Source organism: Rhea americana, unplaced genomic scaffold (assembly GCF_003343005.1).
Source record: "Rhea americana isolate MKP2758 unplaced genomic scaffold, rheAme1 scaffold_403, whole genome shotgun sequence".
Taxonomy (NCBI): Eukaryota; Metazoa; Chordata; class Aves; order Rheiformes; family Rheidae; genus Rhea; species Rhea americana.
The window spans coordinates 128,450-139,195 of NW_028186539.1; the positions used below are offsets into that span (position 1 = coordinate 128,450).

General features: G+C 42.4%; 1 protein-coding gene across 1 annotated transcript in view; it reads left to right on the plus strand.

Moving 5' to 3' along the window:
* TSNAXIP1 (translin associated factor X interacting protein 1) overlaps positions 1-10,746 on the plus strand; it is a 36,396-nt gene that overhangs the window by 16,384 nt on the left and 9,266 nt on the right. Inside the window, 8 exon segments of the mRNA XM_085314434.1 lie at positions 1,932-2,067; positions 2,835-3,004; positions 4,425-4,584; positions 4,855-4,985; positions 6,663-6,791; positions 8,350-8,511; positions 9,474-9,583; positions 10,336-10,459. Coding sequence (XP_085170560.1) covers positions 1,932-2,067; positions 2,835-3,004; positions 4,425-4,584; positions 4,855-4,985; positions 6,663-6,791; positions 8,350-8,511; positions 9,474-9,583; positions 10,336-10,459 — 1,122 coding nt within the window.

The window sequence follows — 10,746 nt, forward strand, 5'->3', positions numbered from 1 at the left end:
CCAAATTTTAGCCTGAGCTATTTAAATTTTGTAATCTGGGAGCTGAAGGAGGTTGAGAAGAATAATTCTGTTAAAAGTAGTATTCCATTTTTGAGGCAGCATTCAAATATTCTGTCATTTCTGGCACAGTTAGATATTCAACTATTCCTTGGAAAGATCCATCCAAGTTGCTGACTTGTTTGTTGACAGCAGTGCTATGATGGTCTAAAGACGTAGGCGAAACAGCATTGCTCCAGACAGCTTATTTCTTTATGAGACAAACACATTTTCATCTTCCATAAGAAAATATTAAGAATTTTCCAAGGTAATAGTTGTATTCTGAGCAATAAGAAAAAGAATATCTTGATTCATTCTCTGTATAGCAGATGAGGCAGACATCAGCAGTGACAGGATATGATCATATAATGAAAAGCACATTGTAGGAATGAACTAAGGTTTTACACATAATCCCAGTTTTTAGAGTTCCAGATTTCTGTTTGCTTTATTTTCACAGAATCACAGAATCATTAAGGTTGGAAGGGACCTCTGGAGATTGTCTAGTCCAACCTCCATGCTCAAGTAGCGTCACCTAGAGCATGTTAGGCAGGTTTGCATCCAGGCAGGATTAGAATGTCTCAAGAGAAGGAGACTCCACAACCTCTCTGGCAACTTCTTCCACTGCTCTGTCACTCTCACAGTGAAGAAATTCCTCCTCATTTTCAGGCAGAACTTCCTGTGGTTCAGCTTTTACCCATTGCCTCTTGTCCTGTCACATGGCACTACTGAAAAGAGTTTAGCCGCATCCCCTTGACACCTTCCCTTCAGGTACTTAAACACATTGAGAAGATCCCCCCTCAGGCTTCTCTTCCCCAGGCTAAACAGGCCCAGCTCTCGCAGCCTTTCCTCATAAGAGAGATGCTCCAGCTCTCTGATCATCTTCGTAGCCCTACACTGGACTCTCTCCAGTAGCTCCATGTCTCTCCTGTACTGGGGAGCCCAGAACTGGACACAGTACTCGAGATGAGGCCTCACCAGGGCTGAGTAGAGGGGCAGGATCACCTCCCTCGACCTGCTGGCAACCCTCTTGCTAATGCACCCCAGGAGACCATTGGCCTTCCTGGCCACAAGGGCACATTGCTGGCTCATGGTCAATCTGTCATCCACCAGCATTCCCAGGTCCTTCTCTGCAGAGCTTCTTTGCAGCAGGTCAGCCCCCAGCCTGTGCTGGTGCCTAGGGTTATTCCTCTCTATGTGCAGGATTCTGCACTTGCCCTTGTTGAAGTTCAGGACATTCCTCTCCACCCAACTCTCCAGCCTGTCCAGGTCTCTCTGAATGACAGCACAGCCTTCAGGTGTGTCAGCCACTCCTCCCAGTTTGGTATCATCAGTAAACTTGCTGAGGAAGCACTCTGTCCCTTTGTCCAGGAGGGGACACTGATTTTGCCACTAAATAATTTGAAGTACAATTGAAATTTAAAGTTACAAAAAATATTGAAAAATACAACACAAAGTCAATCCTGTGTTACTCTCCAAGATAATTCTCTGTCACCAGTTCCAGTGGAGTGCAGTGGTAAGAGAACCAACATTTTTTCTCCTGTGTCACCAACAACAGGGCAGAATATGTCACTGGAAGGTTTTCTAGATATGAGCTTACAACAGAGAAACGGTGAAACTTAGGACTGTATATAATTGATATCTTGAAGACTAAACAGTCAAATGAAGCTCCCTTCCACACACTCACTCTTGAGTTTGAACACTTTTGTCATGTTCCCTTCCAGCCCATCCTTCTCTACAGTGTTATCTCTTTCCCACTCTCCTGCTCCAGTGCTTTCCACTTTGTTTCCCTTATAACATTCTCTACTCTTCAGTTTCTGCTCTATTCTCATCAAGCTAGTCCAAAAGTTCCCACTGATTCTATGCTCCTGATCAGTTCGAACCTCTATTTGCTGCAGGTGGAGCATCTGCAAAAGAGCTTGACTGAGGAGTACCTTCACTATATCAATGAGTACCATGCCCGCAAACTGCTTCTAGCAAACATGAATGAAATGCAAAACGAACAGTTGGGTCTGACACTTCACCAAGTCCAAGGTAGAGAAAGTGGATCACTGAAGGAACCCATCCTGCTCAAATATCAAGATAAAGACCTATGTATGCAGCATTGCAGGAAAAAACATAAGAATATCTCTGAAATATCTTCAGAGATACTTTGACTCTTAAAACGAATTAGACAGACTCATGGACAAAATGTGCCTAAATATTTTCTAAAGAGAGTGGGAAAAAATGTACCTACTAATAGTCTGCTCTGATTCAGTAAGTCATGACTGGTATTCTTGTACTCTGTTGCTTAGCACAACACTTGAGAGTCTTACCCAGCCACAGCCAGCAGTTTTGCACCTGTCTGCAAGAATGGACAATCTGCTGAGATCCAATTGTCACAAATATCTGTATTTTAGGAATTTATTGGCATTTGTGGCATGAGGGTTTGTCGTGGTGGTGGGGAGACTTTCAGTAAATACGCTCTCTTGATCCACAATCTGGATTCACGCACCCACCATGCTTCTGCTCTGCATTTACTGGCTGTAGCCTTTGCATCCACATAAGGGCTCACCCCTCCTTTGCTCCTTTCCGTTATTCAAAATGAAGATTGGGTCTTTGAAGATGCATGTGTGGATGGGAGAGGAGGCAGTGGGTTTGAATGTGCTGCTGCAATATAATTCAAGACTTACAGTATGCCTGTTCAGCTCCTGCAGTCACTTTGTAGGTTATAGGATCTAATAAATGATCAATAAATGATATAGAAAACTACGTATGTAATTTTACTGTCATGAACTTCCATTAATGACTGTTGTTTAAAGATGTCAAGAATGAAGATGTGGTGAAGTTATCTTTGGCATTAAAGATAGCTCGGCAGGACCTCACAAAAGCCCAGGTGGAACTAAACAAAATGATAGCAGACTATGGAGATGTTGTGCCCAGGAGAGACTTTGAATCACTGGAGAAAAAATATTCTGATTTACTTCAGGAGGTGAGCGTAAGCTCCTAATTTTAATGCTATACCACATAGATGCAAACATAATGTGATACTTCAGTATTCAGGTTGGGACAAGGACTCAGTCAATCCAGAACTCCCATAGTGGTATTTCTTTATTCCTTTTTACCTGAAAGAAATGAAAAGCCACTGTATAGAGTCTTCTAAACTCCCAAAATTCCCAAAAGTTTTGGAATTGTAGACTACCTAAACACTCACAATTAGTATACCATCACTTATCATCAGTTTTAATTGAATTAACACCATACAAGCAATATTGGCCCACAAACCACCAACAGCCCACAAACTATAGCTCTAAGTTATCGTGTACATAATTCAATGAACTAGGTGCATCTCACATATATCACACAGTTTTCTCCAAACCATGGCTAACTGAAAACAGCACTGAGCTAGGCTACTAGTGCATATCTACCTATTTGGGTCTTTTGCCTTTTTCACTAATATTAAATAGCTTCTTTAGCCAACCAGCAACTCCAGGTTCATCAACCCAGCATAGGCTTAGAGGGCTGATCAATATGTTTTCCCACTATGACAGAACAGATAAAATGTAGGTTCCCTATGTTGTATGTGTTTGCTGCCTTTTCAGAATAAACATTTGATGCCTGGCTTATGCTGCAGATACATAGGAACAATAGCCTGTCACATACAGGACACACACCAGCAGCTAGGATGGCATCTGATTCCAACTTGCCCAGCAGTGGTAGAGCAGCAGCCATACAACCTGATCTCTAGAAGAGGGATGAGAAAGAGAACACACTGAATCCCATCACGTAGTTCACAATCGTAGTGGACCTGAACTTCCAGTGTAGCAAAAAAAGTACCAGGTGTCTTTGTGTTTCAGAAAGATTATAGTGGTTTGTTTAAGATACATTTGGGTCATCGACAGCTCCATTCTAGCCCTGACCATTAACACAGCTTGATCCAGTATCCATGTCCCTACATCCTAGCAAATAAATGCAAGAACAGTCCTCCAATCCCAGATTAGAGCAGTGTTTACCTCTGGATCATGATATACCTTTCTGCTGGTAGCAAAAATAAATCGTATGAAAAAAAAACTCTTTCTAAGTAAAGAACAATCGATCTGAAGGGGATGAGTACAAAAATTTCTAGAAACCTATGTTTTGCCAGCTACTTCCTAATGGATTAAGATCTGTTTTTTAAACACAAAAATGGATATAGAATTATCATTGACATATTTATCAGAAGTTTTTGTAAATAGTAACAGTAAAAATTAGTAAATAATTTATTTTTTCTTCTCATCTAAAGGCAATTAGCCAGGGACAGCTCTTCATAAGTCCTTAAACTACTCAGACTGCTCACCTGAGCTGTCTGACAACAGAAAAAGGCTGTGTTACTGTAATGAGTTTATTATCATCCTGCTTTCTGTATGCTTTAGATGAAGACCCAGCAGAAAGATTTTGATCAGCTCCATAAGGAATATGACATGCTTCTGGAAATCCACAGAGAGACTACAGAAGAGCGAGACAATGTCTTCATTGAACTCCAAGAAGTTAAGCGCAGTTGCACACCACGGCCGAACTGGGCAAAGTGTTCAGGTGCCATCTTTCTTTAACAGTGATTTGCACACTCCACTTTTGTGCATTTCTTACCGGGAATATCGCATTTCCTCATAGGCTTTTAGGGAAGAAGTGGTCTGAGAGATAGGAGGTTTAAGGGTACACCATTTTGCCTAATACATCTTAGGAGATGAACTACATGTCTAGAGATGTGCATTTGTTGTAAAGCTCCTAATGAATTCACACAAAACCACTATGCATGAGCATGTTCTCTTTTTCTAGTAGCTCAGTGTCTTTCTGCTATTGCAGAAGTGGTTCCTGGTGGAGCTGACCGGTGGAGCTCTCTGGCTGAGGGGAAAACCAGCGATCAGCTAGTGGATATGCTTCTGGAAGAAATAGGAACAGGAGTACTGAAAGACAGAGATGTCTTCCTCGGATGGGTATGTGCAAGCTTTCTTCTCTGCTCATTTTTATTAAGATTAATTGGTAATAAATGCCCATTAGCAGGGTAGGAGAATATGCTGCTTCATGGCTGGACTTGGTGTCTTCAGTGTTTACCTTCCCATTAATAAAATCAATGAAAGCTTTAAGCTAAGGAAACTCAAGTGCTGTAGAAGAGCAGAAACTGAGAATGAGCATACCTGAAGATCCAGCTGAAGGAACCTCACTTCATAGTGACATTACATAAGTCATCAAACATGTAAGTAATATTAATAGGCTAAATTCCTTTAATAATGCTTCACAATATGGCGAGTCATTTTAACATCTTGCTGCTGCTGAAAGATCTTATCTTTTGTCTCCTGTTCCCAACTATGTTTTCTGTGCTATACATGCTTCTGGCTCCGCTGCCAGGGAAGCAGACTCTACTTGCTGGTCCAGCAAAGTAGTATTCATTTTTTTTCCCCAGATTAGCTTTTTGAGTTAGTGAATGGACCTGCTTAGAGTAAGTAGCAAGAGTACACAGTAGGGAATGACTCCTTTTGATGGCATCAGGGAGTTAATTCAGTTCACACTGCCCCATTGCATTCTCAGCATGCAGGAGGATCAGGAAAGGATACAGAAACCAGAAAATGTTTCAAGGGTTCTTGATATACTACCAAACAAAACTAAATCCAAACTTTTTTTCCTCATGGACAGAGTAGCATTTCCTTGCTCCTGCCAAGCTCTCTTCCTCAGTCTTTTCAGAAGTTAAACTGTTTTACCTTGCCATTACTGGAAAATCTTTTGAAGGCCTATCTTTCTTTTTCCATTTTTGCTGGGCAGAGCATCACCTACAGTCCCATTTTGTCTAAGGGCAAGGTCTATCAGCTCATTGTCACTAAGAGAAGAACCCCCTTCCCCTCCAGAGCTAGAGTCCCAGCCCTTCCTCACAGCTCCTCTGATCACCAGTACATCTATTCAACTTCTTAGGCAAAAAAGAAAACACTTCTGTTTTTCTATATTTCCTGGAGCTGTAGCAAGCTGAGTTGGCTCATGAAGGGCACAGTGCAGGGGAAACAGAGCTTTTTTGTCTCAGCAAGAACAAGCCAAGCAGTAGCATATCTTCATGTTATGCTTCAGCTTGCAGGACTTGCATGAAAACTGTTCAATGCACTAAAACAAGCTGCATCTTCACATGTTTCAGTAGAGGTCCTGGCACTAACCTCACTATATTTGGCTCCCAACAGGTTAGCTTCATTGCACATACCCCTCATCTGAAAGGGCTCCGTGTTGTACTGTTCAACACAGAGTTTTAAGCCTAGTTCCWCTGTAATAAAGTATGTAATAAAAATGTTATTCACTGCAAATATATTACACTAGTGACCAAAAATGTTAACAGCTGCCTGGACACAACAGGACACAACCAAAATGTCACTAATGACAGAAGGTTTGAGTAGTGTTTCTGTGGGGAATGGGCAATGTGATAAAATGGGCCCCAACTTAAGCAGGTCCACCCTGGAGCAGTTGAGACACACTGCAGAGATGTTAGCAGAAGTCTGTCTTATAGTGCTGAGAATGAGATCCACACAAAAGACCCTTTTTATGGCTTTAGATGCTAAGAACATGGCCTTGGTATTTCATCATTGCCAGTGAGATGAATGCCTTATCTCTATCTCTGTTTCTGTTTTGTTGCTTAGGGCAAAGGTGATAATGTTCCTGTGTATCTGAGGTATGAAGGTGAAGTCAAGAATAAAAAGCTGAGTAAGAAAGATGTGGTGACTATCCTAAAGGATGTCTGGAGAGAGAAAATTGCACTAGAACGGCAGGTTTGTCCTATTTTCCTTTTTTGCAAACAGCATTTGCTATCATAGCCCAGATGGAATAGCTTGGGCAGACAGCGTCTCACCCATGTCCTGCCTAGTGTTTCATCTGGATTGAGCCACATAAAACATTATAAGAACAAATGGCCTGAGCTGGCAATAACCCTGTGCCTGCCACAGCTCCACAGGGAATAGATTCATGAATTACAACAGCACCACATGGATAGCCAGAGTAGCTCCATCCCAGTTCTATGGAGTTTATTCTCCAGCTTCTGTTCTGGGGATAGCTGAGTGTTTATGGAATAGCTGCTGTCTAGACACAACTGCAACTTGGGAGACATTCAGGAAACCGGTATTAATGCTGGTTTCTTTGATGCACAAGCCTGTAAACTGCAGTGGTCCAACATCAGTTGCATAAACAGTAGAGCTGTCCCTGAAGAAAGCTGCATGAGTCAGGGAGCCCAAGGGAGGAAGTACAGTCACTCTGAACTAAATCAGCTGTGCTCATGACTCTTAAGTCCTTAGCTACACCTGACTGCTGCTATTCTAGGCTATGATGGTGTTCTGTAGATCAGGACACCACCATGGCTATGCAGATCTCTGCTCTTAAGTAAGAGGAAACTTGGCAACATCTGTGCAGCCAAAGCATGTCCAGGGTTTCTTACTGTGTTGATTTCAACCCAGGCCAGGTTCTCTGCACAGTCAGCTGTTAACCTCTATAGCATTTGTGCCAATGCAAAGGAGGAATAGGTGAGATGCAGGACAAATGAATGTCCAGGGACAGAAAAATCACTTAGATTGATAAAGGAAAAAGTGTAAAAGTGCTTATCCTTGTTACAGAAAAACAGGGTTCTCCTTCTTTGTCCAGAGTGGGTTAGGAGTGAGAACTGAAGGCTGAAGGGGTGAGGTGTATGTTCTCTACCAAGGCAGACATTATGGATTGCCTCTCTGGGCAGATACAAGAATCAGCAACAGAAGAAAAGTAGCCATTTAACTGTTCCATGTTAGAGATACGTATATTATCTCCCCAGATCTTTGGCAAGCCTATTTACTGTGCCTCAGTCGTATGAGAGCAACCTTCAGAGAGGCAGTGTTATGTTACAGATTTCTTCTCTTGAGCTAGGAGCCTAAAAACATCTCTAAGATCACCCATAAACACCTTAATGTTTTCTATGGCAGCTTTTTACTTTTAGCTCAGTTTCCTGGGGAAATAAGGTTGATGCACTCATTATTTGGCTCTAATTTTCAACAATAACTGCTTCCCATTCTGAACCCATGAGCTCAAATCAGCTAAATCTGAGCAGGGCCTCAAAGGTAGCAAGTCCCTATAAATTTTACAAAAATAGGCAGGAGAAGAGCAATTTTGTCAGTAGTCTCAGTAACAGAAGAGCTTCAGCATGAACTTACCTGTCTAGATTATAGAGAACAAATATGCAGTCAGCACTAGCACTGTGTTAGCAGAGATCCCAGTAAGACACACATCCATTTAAAAACAACTGGAATCAGACTGGCAGATTTGATTAAGCTCTGCTGCTTACGGGAGTTAATCATTTGTTATCCACAGACAGGGAAGCGAACCAGTCTCCCTGAGTTCTTTCTAAGCTACCTCCAGAAGAAGTATGGAGATGCTGCTGCCATGGAATGGTCTTACACCATGTATGAAAACATGCGACTCTATCAATCAAACCATGTCATGAGTTCATTCTATGACATACTCACTGGGAAGGTAGGCAACCCCCAACCCAGGGCCACGCTTCTGCCCAGACATCTCTCTTGTGATAAACAAAAGGCAAGGGAAGCATTCCTCTGCAAAGTAGCTCCGCCTTCCATTCCCACACCCTGGAACCTGCACCCGCTGGTGAGAACAGAAGTAAACATGGAGGCATACTAGAGAGATGAGAATCATGTTTATGCAAGACATGGCAGGGCTATTGCTACTTCCAGTAGAGGTAGTAGAAAAACTCCTTTCTTTGAGATACTTTCATCACATCATATCTACCCTCTCCAGTGTGTTTGCAATGCTTATACACACACCTATTTTTCTCAGTAGGTCTTTTCTTAAATCACTCGTTATTTGTCCTTATGCAGTTTATGTGAAGATCAAGATACTATCTCTGAAATACAGCATTGTGCTGGAGAGCTCAAGCTTGCCACATCTCTCCATCACGCAGACAAGTAGCCTTAGGTTCTCTTCTGGTGCTGCAGCTGCTTCTCTCATCATATGGAAACCTTATACTGGCCCTATTTTGCCTGAAAGTGGAAGCATGGCACGGATGTGGATCCATCAGGCAGAGGGGGCTGCCATCATTCGGAGGGATCTAGAGTGCCATCTGAGGGTTTAAGAGCTGCCCCCAGAGATGTTTAAGAGCTTGTCCCTGGGGCGAGCCCCTGCCCTAGGCCCCTGACACATCTGCAGGGGCATTCTAGCCATCTGCCTCAGAGCTCCTGCCTGTGATAACACATGACCTGCTTTGGAACGAGTTTTTCAACACAGAATGATTGTAAACAGCTGCCCTGCAAGCCACTCTGTTGCTTGCTTCATTATTTGTAGGTAACTACAAGCAGCTGAGGTAAAGGTTGATGTAAAAGGGAGCACAGTCCTTTTGCATTTTTGCTTCCCTCCTGAGGGTAGTCCCAGTGATAACAGATGGGGTATTTACTAACCTGTGAACCTTCTCTGTTTCACAGGTAGGTGAAGAACAGTACCATGGCCAGAATCAGCTGATTTCCAATCTGCAAAAGGAGCTGGCTGCCTGTGATAGCTCAGAAATGGGATCCCTGACCAGTGAGCAGTTCAGGCAAGAGGCCAACTGTTGCCTGCTGAGTTCTGTCTGTTTGTGGCATGTGTTGTATGTTTTGATATGCTGAATCTGTCTGCCTTGCTCACCTGCCAGCACAGCTGGGGAGCATTCTCTCTCTCTTTCAGAGTTAAATTCCTGTGAGGACAGCCATATGTGGCTGGCTTCTCTAACTGAGGAGATATGGGACCCCATGCAGTGCTCCCATGAACTCTTGTGATAGGATATAAAGCATTTCTGTGAATTCTGCTAGAGATGCAAGATTTGTCATTCTTCTTCCAGTTAATCAGCTGTGCTTTCAAGTTTGATACTCAGTGATAGCTAAATGCAGCATTTTGGGGGGCCATGGTACAGAAGAGATGCAGCCATTTTTAGCCCTTCAGCTGGGAACACATCACTGGCACAGACATATTAGCCAATCTGGTCTAGGTTGCCAGGTAATCAGTATTCACAATTGCATTGAGTTTTTTTTTTTTTTTTTTCCCCAAATGGTTCAGCATCCAATATATCCTTGAGGCCCGAGCTCTGGTGAAAACTTTACCCCTGTTTCAGTATTTGGTAGGTGCATGCACTTCTTGAAATGCTTTTACCTATGAAAGGAATAACTTTTTGAAGATTTGGGCCTTGGAATACAGGCACACATATGTGACCTCTGATAGCCTAAAACACTACCAGGCATATTGGCATGCATTATCCGTGTGCATACTGTAACAGCATGCAAATCTATGTCTGTGCTACCTATCTCCATACAGCATGGCTCTGAGGGAATTTTTTCCCCTAAAAAGGAATGATTCAATCCAAGAACTAGTTGATGCAAGCAGAAACAAGCTAGACAGTGCTGAAGACCTCATCAACTACAGATCCTTATTCAATGAAGTAAGTTATTTCTTAAATTTCTCTTTTGACTCAGACAGTAAGCAAATAGATTCCAAGATTATCAGATTAAAATATCTGCATCGATCAGCACAGGCTCTAACATTTGAAGGCCATCTGCAGACAATGGCAATGCAAGCTTGTTCCTTTCCAGTGATAGGAAAAGTTTTTCCCTATTCCTTCTCTTTATTTGAACTTTACATTTGGAAAAAAGTATCACAAGCATCTCTCCAAAGGTGAAAGGCTTGCATGGACTATTGATGCATTTACTTTTTTTTTTTTTTTTTTTT